Genomic DNA, 16,457 nt, shown 5'->3' with positions numbered 1-16,457 from the left:
GAATTCATTAGAAGATTGACTGCAAAATGCATATCTGACTTCAGCCCAGTGTGTACTTGCTGTGTTGTTTTTAGTAGGTCAGACCGCATACAATACAAATCCTAAAGGCTGGAAATTTAAAAATGGACATTATCAATGCAAACAAACCCATAGCAAACCTAAACTACATCATCTGCCTGACTGTTATCTTGATCAGTTGGTCTGATGGTCACTGTTTAGTATGAACTAATATATTAACTCATCTCCTTTCATAAACGGTGGTTCAGAGAAGAAGATAATATGTAAAATAAAGTAACGAAGCTTTTGTTTTCAGTATTTAGAGAATGCAGCCAGCTCAACTCTGATCACGGCTGCAGATAGTTCACATTCTGTTCTGTCATTACGACGGTGTAGAAGAGACAAAGACGAGCTCATTAAAAAGAAACAAAAAAAGGTATTATATTTTCACTTAAAAAGAGAAAGTCTGACTTCGTTATGCGCAGAAACGGCGTCAGCATTAGTCCGTCTGCAGTTCTGCGTTTCCAGAATAGTTTCGATCACAGAGATTAGCGCCAGTGTTTCAAACATGATCGGTATGGATAGTATTTAAATAATGTATTGTTATATAACTCTGGCTCATACCTCTCTATGTTAAAGAGGAATGTTGTTTTTGTTTCTCACCTGCAGACACAAACAGGACGACACACAAGTAGCCAAACCAGAAGAAGGGCGTAGATGTTGGAGCAGCCATTTCCGTATATTCGTGTATTCCATGCCCGAAAACCCGAGTTGTCTTGCGGACGCGCATGTGTGTGTGTAACCAAGAACTGAGAAAAACTCCCCCTATAGGGCAAGGTCTTTACCAAAACTTTGATGTTTAAAGATGTTTGTATCGTAACATGCTGATGTCAGCCTCTCATGGCCTGTTAATACTACTGATCACATGACCATTGGTATTTAAAAAAATAAGTGTTTTGTACAGCTCTCTTCATGTTCTTTCATATGATATATCACTCAGTATGTTTCTGCTTGCTTTTCAAGGTTAACTTTGACCTGGGTCACAAACAACGAAGGGCAAGGTTGGTCAGTGCTTAGCAAACCTAGGTAATCATGTCCACCATGTCCTAGTATACTGTTGTGAGGTTTAAAGATGATCCATAAAAACAATGTGGTAATATCAAACATTTACCAATTTTCAGATTTGGTGCAGCCTTGGTACATTTTTCAGTCAAATGAAATCAGCTAGAGCTGTTATTGGTATCCACGATCATCAGAGTTGATGCTAGATTCCTAACAGATAAACAGACAAATGAAAAAGATTACATACTTCCTACCTGAGGGGAAAAAACCTTGCGGAGCCATTAGAAATCTTCCCCATTGTCATCCAGGGTGTGTTACAGTGTCAGTGTAATATTGTCAGTAGAAGAAGGTTCCAGGTTCATAACTTTTATTAAATGTAATCTCTGTTTATGCATTTAATTTATATTACTGATTATTGTTTTAGCAGATCAGAAAGAAGCTGGAGAAGATAACATTATCACTCATGTCATGTACATCACCTTCAAGATATCAAGACAAAAATCACAAAGTGCTTCACAGAAAAATAAAACATAAAAACAGAAATCAACCAAAAGCAATTTTTAAAAGATGGTTTTTTTTAGCTGTTTTTTTTTAATGAAACCACTGAGTCCACAGATTTACAGGCTTAAAGGAAGGGAGTTCCAGAGTCTGGGGCCTACAATTACAAATGCTTTTTTGTTTTCAGCCTTTTCTGTTGGACGACCAGCTGATCACATGACCTCAGGGACCTGCTGGGGATGTACTGATGTAAAAGATCTATGATATAGGTTGGTGCTTGTCCATGCAGAGCCTGAATATCAAAGTCAAAATCTTGAAGTGGATTCTGAATTTTATGGGGAGCCGGTGCAAATGGATAGACATGTAGTCAAGACTGCCCAAACCGAGACCAAGAGATACATGTATATGTATGTGTATGTATGTATGTGTATGTATGTATGTGTATAAATATATATATATATATATATATTTATATTTTTATATATATATATATATATATATATATATATATAAATAATGTATTGTTAAATAACTCTGGCTCATACCTCCCTATGTTAAACACGAATGTTACTTTTGTTTCTCACCTGCAGACACAAACACGATGACATATAAGTAACCCAACCAGAAATGGGGATAGATGTTTGAGCAGCCATTTCCGTATATCCCTGTATTCCATGCCCGGAAACTTGAGTTGTCTTGCGGACACGCATGTGTGTGTGTAACCAAGAACTGAGAGACATACCCCTATAGGGCAAGGACACCCTTTACTAAAACTTCAATGATAATGATGTTTTTATTACAACATGCTGATTTCACTGAGCTGTCAAATATGACACTGAGGTTTCTAAGGCTCAATTTAACAGAAGGCTCTAAGCTGATATGCTGCCTCATTTCTGGAATCATATGGTCAGGAGCAACAATTAAAGTTTCTCTTTAATCAGAGTTTAGCTGGAGGAAGTTGTTGTTTAAAAATTGCTTGATTTCTTTCAGGCAATTACTTAAACCGGACAGTTTATAAAACTCAGAGACTTTGTAAAAACAGTATAACTAAATGCCATCAGCATAGAGATTATAGGAGATATTATTGTAGTGCCTAATAATTTGGCCTATAGGGGAATATATAGAGTACAAAGAGAATTGGACCCAGGACAGATCCCTGGGGTACCCCACATGTCAGAACTGTTGATTACTTGATTTACACGAACAGAAAAAGAGCTTTCAGATAAATAGGACATGAACCATTTTCAAACAACACCCATCATCCCGAAATATCCTTAAGCTTGTTTATTATGATACTGTGATCTCCAGTATCAAAAGCAGTGGTGAGATCCAACAGAACCAGACCTGTGTACTCTCTGGAGTTTGCTGCCATCAAAATGTAACTAGATACTTTAAGTAAAGCCGTTTTAGTAGTTTTTTTCAAAAAGGTCTCAAAGACTTTAGAGTCAGACCTGTTACAGATCGTCAACTTTTCTTTATTATCAGGTGTGTTTCCAGAATCACTAAAAACTGCTGTAATCAAACCTATACTGAAAAAGGACAATCTTGACAAGACACAAATGAACAACTACAGGCCAATCTCAAATCTCCCGTTTTTAAGTAAGATCATTGAAAAAGCAGTTTCTCAACAGCTCAGTTACTTCTTAAAACAGAATAATTGCTACGATGCCTTCCAGTCAGGTTTTAGACAGAACCACAGCACTGAAACCGCTCTGACCAAAGTGTTTAATGACATATGTCTGAATACAGACAGTGGAAAAATGTCAGTCCTAGTTTTACTGGATCTCAGTGCAGCATTTGATACAGTTGACTACAACATATTACTCAAACGACTGGAGAACTGGACAGGTCTTTCAGGAACTGTACTAAACTGGTTCAAAACATACTTAGAAAACAGGAAATACTTTGTATCAATAGGTAACTTCACATCTGAGCAGACAAGTATCACATGTGGAGTTCCCCAAGGTTCCATCTTGGGACCCCTTCTGTTTAACATTTACATGCTCCCACTGGCACAGATTATAAACAACAACAAATAAACTATCACAGCTATGCAGATGACACACAAATATATATCACAATGTCACCAGGAGACCGAGGCCCTGTACAGGCTCTTGGTAAATGCATTGAGGAAATCAATGACTGGTTGTGCCACAATTTTCTCCAGCTAAACAAAAACAAAACTGAGGTAATAGTCTTTGGCGCCAAAGAAAAACGATTACAGGTCACCAGAGAACTTCAATCTATACATCTAAAAACCACAAACCAGGCGAGAAATTTGGGTGTAGTGATGGATGCAGACTTAAACTTAGAAAAACACATTAAGACAATAACAAAGTCAGCTTACTATCACCTCAAGAATATATCAAGGATAAAAGATCTGATGTCTCAACAGGACCTAGAAAAACTAGTCCATGCATTCATCTTTAGTAGGCTTGATTACTGTAACAGCATCTTTACAGGTCTACCTAAAAAATCAGTCAGACAACTACAGCTCATTCAGAACTCTGCTGCTCGAGTCCTCACTAAGACCAAAAAAGTGGACCACATCAGTCCAGCTCTGAGGTCTTTACACTGGCTGCCTGTCCGTCAGAGGATAGACTTTAAAGTTCTGATGCTGGCCTATAAAGCTCTGAATGGTTTAGGACCAAAATACATCAATGACCTCCTGACCCAGTATGAACCATCCAGATCCCTCAGGTCATCTGGATCTGGTCTTTTATCAGTTCCCAGAGTCAGAACCAGACACGGAGAAGCTGCATTCAGCTTTTATGCTCCTAATATCTGGAACAAACTCCCAGAAAGCCTCAGATCAGCTGAAACACTCAGTTTATTTAAATCCAGGTTGAAGACTCACCTGTTCTCAGCTGCATTTGAATAAAACACCAAATCCACACTTTTAAGCTTAAATTTCAAAACTTACATTAACTACTGATTTTATCTACTGTTCTGATTTTATCTGTTTTGATTTTATATACTGTTGTTTGTTTGTTTGTTAATTAGTTAGTTAGTTTATTTGCTTGTTTTAATCAATTTTAAATCATGCTTTTTATTTGTTCTTGTTTCTAATGTCTCTGTAAAGCACTTTGAATCACCTTGTTGTTGAATTGTGCTATACAAATAAACTTGCCTTGCCTATACAAATAAACTTGCCTAGTAGAGTGCAATTTGTGAAATTCAGACTGGAAAACGTCCATGATATCATTTTCTCCAGGAAATAGTTCAGTTGTTCTGCTACAGTTTCTTTCCAAAATCTTTGATATAAAAAGCAATTTGGAAATTGGCCTGTAACTGTTTGAAAAGGATGGATCCAGATTAGGTTTCTTTAATATTGGCTTAATAACAGCTTGTTTAAAGAAGCTGGGAACTGAGCCAGTAAGAAGAGAAATATTTATCATTTTCAAAATACAGGGACCAATAGAGTCAAACACACTAATGAAAAATGGGGCAGGGAGGACATCTAGGGGGCTTGAAGTTGGTTTCATATGACCAAGTGTAACAGGGTCATAAATCACATTGTTATAATTACACAAAATGTGTTCTAAACCCCCAAACTGCTCCTTTTATACCTGACTTTTAGGACCTCCAAGCCTGTAGTTGTGTTCATTATCAGTTAGAGCCCCTCCTCATTCTTTTCTTCTTCTTCTTTGGTGCAATACTATAAATACAGTGTACCCCTTTTGCCTTTCCCCTTCTTTTACAATTCCCCTGTGGGAGAGGTGGGTGTCATTTCTTTCCAACACCTTAAAACACACATAATTCATATTTAGCCACCCTGATGTTTATGATAGAATAGAATAGAATAGCCTTTATTGTCATTGTACAGAGTACAACGAAATTGGAGTGCCACTCCCTTGGTGCAAGTTTCAATAATAAATATAAATGTAAAATATAAAAAGTACAAAAAAAACCAATTGTAAGTACTCAAACAATAGTATGTACAATATATACAGGATAGCAGCATTAATATAATGACAGTATGAATAGCAGCATAACATAATGACAGTGACGGTATGGAATAGGTTCAATTGTTTTTGTGCTTATTTACTACGGTGATAGCTCTGGGAAAGAAGCTATCCCTGAATCTGTTTGTCCTGGTTTTATGTGACCTGTACCGTCGGCCTGACGGTAATAGTTCAAACAGTTGGTTGCTGGGGTGAGAGTGGTCCTTGATGATATTGCCAGCTCTGCTGAGGTACCGAGAGTTTGCAGTGACCTCCAGGCTGGGCAGAGAGCAGCCAGTGATCTTCTGGGCTGTGTTGATGACCCTCTGCAGTACTTTCCTGTCCGCAGCTGAGCACCCTGCATACCATGTTGTTATGCCGTACGTTAGGATGCTCTCTATGGTGGCTCTGTAAAATGTCACCAGCAGCCTCTCCTCCAGGTTGTTCCTCCTGAGCACTCTCAGAAAGTGGAGATGCTGCTGGGCCTTTTTTACCACCGCCGTGGTATTTGCAGTCCAAGAGAGGTCGTCAGAGATCTGCACGCCCAGAAACCTCATGGAGTGTACCCTCTCCACACAGTTCCCGTGAATGTAAAGTGGGGCCGGGTCTGCTCTGCCCTTCCTGAAGTCCAAGATAAGTTCTTTAGTTTTCGTGGTGTTCAGTTGGAGGTTGTTAACTGAACACCACTCAGTCAGTCTGTTGACCTCATCTCTGTAGTCCGACTCATCCCCCCTTGAGATGAGTCCAACCACTGTGGTGTCATCCGCGAACTTTATGATGGTGTTTGAGAGATGGGTAGGGGAGCAGTCGGATGTGTAGAGCGTAAACAGGAGGGGACTCAAAACACATCCTTGTGGAGACCCGGTGCTGAGTGTGATGGTGCTGGACCGGTGGGGGCCGAGTCTGACAGACTGTGGTCTATTTGTCAGGAAGTCCTTGATCCAGAGGCAGATGGGGGTGGAGAGTCCCAGGTGAGACAGTTTCTGGACCAGGATCTCCGGGATGATATGATTGAATGCTGAGCTGAAGTCCAGAAAGAGCATTCTCACATAGCTTCCTCTGTGCTCCAGGTGACTCAGCGCAGTGTGGAGCGCTATGGTGATAGCGTCCTCGGTGGAACGATTTGTCCTGCAGGCAAATTGGTGGGGGTCCAGAGTGGGAGGCAGACCGGCCCTGATGTGCTGACAGACCAGTCTCTCAAAGCACTTCATCACTACAGGCGTAAGTGCAACAGGCCTGTAGTCATTTGGGCTGGCCACAGCTGTCTTCTTGGCGATGGGGATGATGGTGGAGGTTTTGAGGCAGGGCGGGACGGTGTTTGATGACAAGGAAAGGTTGAAGATTTTAGTGAAGACTCCAGTCAGATTGTGATGTTAGTTCAGTTATTGTCATTATTAAGCCTGTTTTTGTAAGATGTTATAAGTGTGTAGTATGTGTGTATCATAAATATGTTTTAGGCGCCATAAATGCTAGCATGAATATATACTCCTTGCTAGCTTGGGAGCTGTGGTGGGTTGAGCTAACCCTCTTCCCCACTGTTTGTATTTGGTCTAGGAGCTGGAGTGGGCAAATTATTTACTTGGAGGTCTTTCTTTCTTTTACCTTTTTTATCAGACACAACGCAGAATCACACCGGTTACACAAGCAAAGCACAGATGTCCTGTAATGTAACAGGAGTAAAGGAAGACCAAGTATCAAAGATAAGCAAATTGTAAGCTTGATACTGAGAAGATGATGGAGAGATATTTGACCTGCTGGCAGTGAGCTTATTTGTGAAATAATTCAAAAACTCGTTACAATCAGATGTTGAGTAAACTGGTGCATGAGGAACAGAGGGAGAAACACTCTTAATTGTGTTAAACAACAGTTTCTGATTTTTTTTTGAAAGCTGTAAGGTGTGCAAAATATTCTGTTCTGACATTTTTCCACATGTCATTTAGTAAGAAAATAGATTCTTTTTTTTCTTTTTTTTTTTTTGTGTCCCGTTTGGATCTTTAACCATCAGAATTGTTGTCTTAAGGCCAAGAAAGATGCCAAGCGGATTTATTTTACCAAGTGGATCCACTTGATTTACCTTTATTATAATTATGAATTTATTTTATTTTCAGTTGCTACAAACGGGACAGACATGACTGTGGGATAGGACAGGGAGAAAGAATGAAAGAAAGAGAGGGAGAGAAAGAAAACCAAAGGGGAGAAGAGACGGTGAGAAGGGGGGGAAGAAAGAAAAAAACAAAACAAACAACAACAAAAAAACAAAACACCTGGGTCACCTGTATGGAGAAAAAAAACAGAAGAGAAAGCAAACAACAAAGAGCAACATAATAAAAAACACGGCACCATCACAATAAACTAGCTAGCAGTAGATATCAGTAGATACTAAATAATAAACGATATTGTGCAGCACGCAAGATAGACAGCGCACAATGTGCTTTGAGGCAGCAGCCAAGAAAGCTGTAGTCCGCGTCTGTGAATACCCGTGTGTACACCTGTGTGCATACCTGTGTGGATCAGCATGCTTGTATTCCAAAGGTTTCTCCATGTAACGATCTGCTAGGGAGTGTGGGGGGGCCACAGCCCCGTCCTCCAGGGTATGAAGCAGGTATGGAGGAGATCAAAACTCCAGACATCCAGAGGCCCCCAGAACACAAGAGACCAAGGAAGACCAACAGAGGGGCAGCCGCGCAACTGTAAGTGACGAGTAAGAAAATAGATTCTTTAAGATGTAACCTGTGAGCCTCAAGCTTGGAAGCCTTCCACAAACGTTCTAGCTCTGAAAAAATACTGCCAAAAGTTAAAAGACTCTGTGATAGTGAAGACTTCAGTAGCTATGTTACAGGATGCATCATCAATATGAATCTCCCAGCCTTCTCCAATTTATTAACGGATGTCAGAAGGTCGTTAAATTCAGTTAGACAAAGACCCCAGCAAGTCCAGGAGTTTGGTTAATTAAAATTCAATAAAGGGTTCGCAAAGAACCAACCTTAATCATCTGCAGCTAGTGATGTGACGTTCTGTATCGAGGCTTCAAAGCTTGTGTCGAGTAATGGAGGGGGCGTTTCCGCGAGCTTCATTTATGGGAGGAGCTGAAAATGATGACATCCGAAACCTCGCTGCCCGGCTGTACCACGTGACTTCTTCAGGAAGTGGTTCGGACTTTGCCGCGAGCTATGACAGCGATATAAACCCCTCAGACTTCATCCAAAATGTGGGTGTTTGATTTAGCATTGTGGAGGACAAAGGCTTTAAAAGATTAGTTAAATCATTAAATCCTAGCTATGTTCTCCCCCAGAGGTGTGGACTCGAGTCACATGACTTGGACTCGAGTCAGACTCGAGTCATTAATTTTATGACTTTAGACTTGACTTGAAAAAATGTTCTAAGACTTGTGACTTGACTTGGACTTTTACACCAATGACTTGGGACTTGAATTGGACTTGAACCGGTTTACTTGAAAAGACTTGATATTTTACCCCAAATATAAAATTTAACATGCATATTATATAGAGATTGAAAATGTGACGTCATTCACGGGTAGAACCGCAAAGGATTCTGGGAACTCGTGGCAAGCGGTACTAGCGCACGCAGGCTTTCAATTAAAATCAGTTATACAGCGATAAAAAGAAACACAAAAATGTCAAGAAGCTGTTGTATTATTAACTGCAATAGCCGGTCGCATGACAGCCACGGGAAGCCGACGGGTAAAGAGATCGGTTGTTATCGGATTACGTCGTTGAAGAGAAATTGTTTGAGCCATGTTTCCGAAGTAACAAAGAGGCGACGGGTGGCCTGGATTGCAGTCATTCAAAGACCAAATATAACTAGTGCTGTCAAGAGATTAAAAAAAAATAGAGATTAATTAATTATGATTTTTAATTAATTGATCTAATTAATCTCTTTTTTAATCTCACCTAAAAATAGCTGAGGAAAGCCCTCAACTTATTGTGGCAGACCAAAAGACTGATATATAACAAAGAAAGTGACTTTATAAAGTCATTTATTGTTTAACAAACGTTAAACAGATGCAACCATTTACATACTGTTGTATTCTTTTGTAAAATAAGTGGAAAAATAAATACAAATAAAATCAAATAAATTAAGTGCTGCAAGTTAGCACATCAGAGTTGCTCTTTTCTGAGCAATACAGCACTGAAATTCCTCTGCTTCAGATAATGAAAAATAAAACTGACATTGCAGTGCTGCAAGTTAGCACATCAAAGTATTCTTCCATCACAAAAAAAAGTGCTGAACATCAAGCAATCTATTCTAGTAGGCTACAAATGACACAGCAGCTATGCTGACCACATGTGTCTCATTTCTTCTTCCTCAGCCAGTCGCTAAGACACACTAGCCTGGTAACATTTTCTGGAAGCAAGGCTGCCCTTTTCTTTTGCACTATGTGGCCTGCAAGGCTAAAGAGTCTCTCACAGGGTACAGAGGTAGCTGGGGAGGCCAGGTACTTTTGTGCTAGGACTGACAGCTTTTCATAGACTCCTGAGTGAGCATACCACCACTGCAGGGGACAGTCATCAATACTGATGCTGGGTTCTGCTCTGTAGCGCTGCAGCTCTCCAGACTCAATTCCATCTTCTGAGTCAGAGTCAGACCCCAGAAGGAGTTCGCTCCTCCTCTTCTTCTGAGCTGGTCCATCATCCTCTGTGGAGGGCTGGAGACTATCTGCTCTTCTGGGCTCTGCTGCCTGGAGCATATTCTCCAGAATGGTCCACACCTGAATGAATGAATGAATGAATGAATGATTGTGATTAAAACTAAGTGCTTTTTTAAAAATTTTATTTAATCTTGTAAAGAACTTTGTGTTCCATATAATAAATAAAAGTTTGATTTGATAATGAATTGGACTCATTAGTCCAGCTTAACCTTATTGTCCTACCTGTTCCCTCTTTTCTCTTGGAAGACATTTCAAATCCTTAAACCGTGGATCCAATGCTGTGGCCACCTCGAACCATATCTCGTTGCCATTAGCTCGTCGTGCTGCCAGATCCTTCTGGAAGGCATTCTTGAACTTCACCACGTAGGCAGGATCATCATCAGTAATGTCCATGACACGGTACAGATGGCGAAAAGCAGGCAGCACTACAGAGCAAGAGACGTAGGCCTCACCACCCAGCAGCTCTGTCACATACCTGCAGAGGTGGAGAGGTTTGCTAAATAAACCTAGCTGGATTCATTTAAATCAAAGTGTAACTGATTCCCAATTTAATTGTCCTTAAAAGTTCCTTGTTATGTTCATTAATTTTGATTTTACACATGTAACAGTAGTTTATATAATTAAAATGGGAAGGTGTTTATTTGAACTTACTTGCATGGTTCAAGCAGGAGCTCCAGCCTCTGCAGTTTCGCCCACTCAGCTTCGGTTGGCAAGACCAACCTGTGGTTCTGTTGGTCCAACGTAGCCTGGACAGCCTCTCGGTTACATAGGAGGCGTGAGACCATTGCGAGAGTAGAGTTCCACCTGGTGGGTACATCCTGTATAAGTTGATCGCTCTTCTTTCCGAGTGCTACTTGTTGTTGGTTAAGTTCTGTGGTACTCGCAGGGCTTTGTTTAAAATGACCAACAATCTTGCGGCACTTTGCCAGTACACCGACAAAACCACTGCTATCGAGACATACCGTGATGGTCCTCTGGAGAATGTGAGCATTGCAGGCGATGTGCTCATATGGAAGTGCTCTCATAGCAGCCAGCATGTTTGCTGCGCTGTCTGTGCCAATGGTGGATATCTTGTTTTCAATACCCCAGTCATTTGCTACCTTGAGGAACTGTTCGGCGCATTTATCAGCAAAGTGCCTGGTTTCTGTTCTCATGACGGTCAGTGCAAATGAGTTGAGGTTCCACTCACTATCAATAAAGTGTCCAGTCACCCCAAAATAGCTGTGGTTGCCAGCTGAGGTCCAGTGATCTCCGGTTATAGCAACACAGTTGGGAGAATCCTCCGCCAAAATCTCAAGTTTGTTTTTCTTTTCGCCGTCGTACATTTTGCTGATTTTGGTCGTTACTGTAGTCCTGCACGGCGGCTTGTATGACGGGTCATTGGACGCAATTTGCAACACCTCTGTCAATCCTTCGTCCTCTACTATATTTATCGGCCTACAGTTCATCGCTATCCACTTGGCAATAACATTAGTCAGCCTGTCGGTCGCAGACTTGCTCATACGAGGGGTATTCTCTAGTTTTGTTTGGCGAAAAGCTTTGCTCTGGCTTGCTATATTGCTAACGTCTTCACTGCTAGCTGTTGCTGCACTCGCGGCTGGGTGCTTTGCGTTGAGGTGATAGGCCAAACTTGAGCTGCTTCGGTGGTAAGCAAACTCCTTCTTACACTCTAGGCAGACCACTTTACCTTTGTCAATGGTGCTGTCGGGGCGTTTATGAAATACAAATTTCCCGTTCATTGGGCCAACAACTCTCAGATGCGCCTCCATATCCACACTGTAAGCTAATCGCCACTTCTCACCTTGACCTCACGACGTGACTCCACCCCCAACAAGTCAAGCACAAGGAGCCCAGCACATAAAAACGGATTTTATAACATAGCAACTCTCATACAAAATCAATGACGTCAAGAGATTAAAAATTAGATTAACGAGATTAAAAAACATAACGCGCTAAATAGCATTGTAATTAATTAATCGCAATTAACGCGATAATTTGACACCCCTAAATATAACGTCCCAGAACACTCCAGCTCACAGGTTAGTCTGCTCCAAGCATTTACACGAAGGTCAGTGTTTTTTAGTAGTTAATACGTCATTTTCATAACATAATTGGTGATATAGGTTACAAGCAAGTCTGGCGCTGAACAGAAATTGTCGCGCTATGCTCCTTTGTTTATTGTGCATAAATAGTGAATTGTCCTGACACAATATTGCGTTTCGCCTCTGTTATTATGGTACATTGACAAAAACATATACTTTTATTCACAGGATAAAACAGGTTTTTTGTATCACTAATTGTCCAGTACGATTACAGCATACAGTATTATTGTCACTGCTACATTTCTGTAATGCTACCAGAAATTATTTCCACTACTAATTAATTACCCTTGAGCTCAAAGGTCCTATTAATAAACGGTTAACGAATGTGTATTTATGAAGACAATTTGTGAGACTGGTAAACTTATGATACGTACGATGGTCTTTCGTTCTACACGGTGCATTTCAAGGTCCTGTACCCATCCGTCGGTAAACTGTACCTGGGCTTGTTGCAGTGACCTGAAGTTACTAAACTTCATGAGTGTATGCACTCACTCCAAGAACCGTATGATTATAAATATGCATATAAATATGCTACGATGAGATGGCTGACTTCATCTAACTAGCAAATGTTGTCCAGGCTACGTTGGTGATGCAGTTTTTTTAATGTGTATGATATTTTTGTCATGCGATTTTAAAGCCGGTCCTACAACCGCATCCAAGAATAACATGCAGCTTATCTCAGAACTGTCGGTGAAAATTATTCTTGGAGCTAAGTTTAATTGAGCTGCATTTTAAAGAGGTGCAATTTCACAATTTGTGTATATTTTCTAAGTTCACTATTTTGTCATGTGTTGAGAAAAACACAGATTTTAAAATTACATGGTCTAATATTTACATTTAGCACATAACTGCAACATTATTTTTTCGTTTTTTTTTTTTTAAAGACTCGAAAGGACTTGAAATTCAAAGTTTCAGACTTGTGACTTGACTCGGACTTTTACACCAGTGACTTGAGACTCGACTCTGACTTGCCTGACATTACTTGAGACTTGACTTGAGACTTGAGGATAAAGACTTGAGACTTACTTGAGACTTGCAAAACAATGACTTGGTCCCACCTCTGTTCTCCCCACTAAAAAGGTCATAAAAGCAGTGAAAATTTAGTTTTTACAGAATAAAATGTGAACAGGCAGGACTGACGCCTCAGTGTGTAGCTGTCCATACCTCAACGTTGCAAAAGCACAACCACTGTCCACACCCCAACCACACCTCACCTCACAGTAAATGATCATTTCCATTTTAAGCATTTCCAAATAATAATTTTCCATACTGCCAGTATAAATATACACAGTATACTGCATCACTACAATATACATGTTTTACACACTCCTTTTGTTGTTGACATTTACAGGCTGTGTGCAAAATGCCACACTCTTCAAATTCATGCCAACTAATATTTTTACGTCCAGTAGTGTCCTCCTAGAGCAAATGAAGCTTCAAGAAGCTTTGCGCTGGGGTGAACCAATTGGATGAAAAGCTTCAGTGCTTCATGAAGCTTCATCTGCCCATCACTATCTGCAGCTCAAGCGATGTCGGCGCTTCCAGCCGAGTAGATTTCCTTCAAGTGAATACATGCTTTGCTGCCACGTCTAAGTTTAACACATAAAGTTTAGAGATTCCTTCACGAAGTGATCGTTTAAAATAAACGATTTGAACGAGCGTTAAGCAGGGAAAACCAAATTGATGACGCTCGGTTGGCGCACTCAACAGCTGAGTGCTGTGGCACTTGAATTAAACACCTGTGCACACCTGCGTACCTGCCGCGATGGGCGGTGACTACAAGGCAAGGCGAAGCTAACATCCATGGTTGTCTATCGCTACTGCCAGCAAAGCGGCGGACAGATGACTGATGAAAGGTGCGCATGCTGCCATCAAGCCATGAATACTGGGCTGCAGACTGAGGAGTAGCGTCCCCAGGTGACACTAAATGGACTAGTCACAGGAACCTGGAATCTCCCCACAGCAAGAAGCTAACTTTCGGTACTTCACCTTGACACCAGCCCTGGTTCCCCTCCTTCATTTTTTCGGGTTGAATCCCACCGGTATGTACAGTAGCGTGCACAGGAACATATAAAAGGAGGAGGAAAAGTTTTCCTGTAACTGTCCCATCTGTAGCTCTCCATTGAATCTTTAATGTGCAACAGCGTGCCCTGATCGTAAATTCTAGCAGCAGAAACAAAGTTTAGACACAAACGAGTAAAAATAATATTGCAAGCGACGATAGCCAGTGGCGGAGCCAAACACGGTTCCCATATTGTCTGACATCTATAGCTGCTAGAAGTTATTTATCAGATCTCTGGCAGTGTCTCTGTTCACCCTCACACAGATGCCTGTCCTGAATCCAATCTGCAGCCCTGTTCGTGTGTCCTCTTTTCCAAACTCTTGAGATTGTTCTGTGAGACGCAGTAAAACTTACAGCATGTAAAGATGTGCCATCCTCTGATGTGCCTGTGTAACCTAAACATGCTGAAACTAACAGGCATGTTATTGATAAACACATCTTAAATGCTGGAGTAATTGTGCAAAGTCCATGTAGAAGTCAAACATCCCCCTCTTATGGCATTTGAATCAATGTTCCACTCTGTCCTCAGTGTGTCTCTGCACAGCTGAAAGACTTTTTTTTAAAAAGACCGTATATGAGAGACCTCTACAGTTATGTGAATTTATAATGTACCACTTGTGTCTTTCCACAAAGAAAAAAGTGAGTCCCCCAAAACTGTGTTTGAACCAATAGAAAGCTGGTGCTCAGAGGAAGAGGGCGGGCTTTACTTGGTGTCAGTGACAGAAATGAAAAAAAGCTCAAATGAGTGAGAAGGACGATGAAGGAAACATCTGTGCTGTGTCTGCTCTGTAAGTAGAATCTCTGTGTTTGTTTGAATTCTTGTACTTTGACTGTCTGCTCTCCTGATAACTGATGATGGAGGAGAAGACATGAAAAACAAATCAGGCTGAATTCAAGTTCAAAACACCACGAGGACCAACTGCAGGTCTGAACTGACTCTTTATCTTTGCTCAGGAGTCGAGGAAACACAGCAGGGAGTGAAAAGATCAAATCATTCACTCATTATATCAACACAGCTGCACAGTGGACACATGACTTTATGGGACTTACTTTTTCAGACTTTTGTTGTCCAAACTTCATTGAAACATGTTGCAGAGATGTGTTTGTGTGTTTGTCAGCTGTTTGTGTGGAGTTGTTCTTTATGTTCACCTCAAATCAAGCTGAGTGTCATTTCTCTTTAGTTCTGATCTCACTGCTGAGCTGCACAACAAACCAAGGTCAGTAACCTTCTTCTGTCACAGTTTAAACCTGAGAAATGCTCACTGATATGACCTGATTGGGATCATGTTTCACCATGGAGCTCAGTTCTGGAAAAAAAAAAAGTACAGTCGAACCCTGACTTACGAAATTAATTCGTTCCCGAGGGTCTTTCGTAAGTCGAAAATTTTTGTAAGTCGAAGCACCCATCGCGCCTCTTGAGTGAACTAATTGCTAACTGCAACAACAATACGTCGTTCAAGTGGAACAGCAAAGCGCAAGTACGAAAGCCAAGAGGGTTGTCACATGATTCGGATTGTATGCATCAGCATTCTGGGCTCAGCCAATCAGAGCCAGCGGATTTCGTATACCGGGCATTTTGCCGTAACAGGGGTAGAAATATTGCCGTTAAGTGCCTTCGTCACTTGAATTTTTCATTAAATGGGGTATTTGTAAGTCGAGGTTCCACTGTATAAGAAATCATCAGTTTTTCACTTTAACCCTCACAGCTCGTCTGACTGTGAGTCCCAGCAGCTCTCAGTTCTTTAAAAGAGACTTTGTGTCTCTGAGCTGTGAGGAGGACGACAGCTCTGCTGGATGGACTCTGAGGAGAAACACAAGCAAACAACAGAGGACTCAGTGTGGAGATGGGTGGGGGAGAATAGCTGGTTTTTCCTGTAACATCAGTAACACATATCAAGTGGACAGTGGAGTTTACTGGTGTGAGTCCAGAGAGGGTCCCATCAGTAACATGGTTAACCTGACAGTCACTGGTAAGTTGAGTGTGTGGAGTTAGTGTTGATGAAGCTGTGTGTAAATGGATGAAATGCTGTAGTTTGTCTCTGTGTTGAGGTGGATCAGTGATCCTGCAGAGTCCTGTCCTCCCTGTGATGGAGGGAGATGACGTCACTCTGCTCTGTAAAACA

General features: G+C 41.0%; 2 protein-coding genes across 2 annotated transcripts in view; both read right to left on the bottom strand.

The window, feature by feature from the left end:
• Positions 1–16,457, bottom strand: part of LOC120746965 — a 253,809-nt gene that overhangs the window by 159,162 nt on the left and 78,190 nt on the right. The window lies entirely within an intron of this gene.
• LOC120746968 (E3 SUMO-protein ligase ZBED1-like) lies at positions 9,452–10,957 on the bottom strand. The gene is made up of 3 exons (XM_040052550.1): positions 10,822–10,957; positions 10,393–10,645; positions 9,452–10,230 (listed from the first exon to the last, which is right to left on the bottom strand). The coding sequence occupies exons 1-3, from the start codon at positions 10,953–10,955 to the stop codon at positions 9,814–9,816; spliced, it is 804 nt and encodes a 267-aa protein (XP_039908484.1). The 5' UTR covers positions 10,956–10,957; the 3' UTR covers positions 9,452–9,813.

This window comes from Simochromis diagramma, unplaced genomic scaffold (assembly GCF_900408965.1).
Source record: "Simochromis diagramma unplaced genomic scaffold, fSimDia1.1 OVJJ01000410.1, whole genome shotgun sequence".
NCBI classification, from domain to species: domain Eukaryota; kingdom Metazoa; phylum Chordata; class Actinopteri; order Cichliformes; family Cichlidae; genus Simochromis; species Simochromis diagramma.
This window is presented reverse-complemented; position numbering and strand designations above follow the sequence as displayed.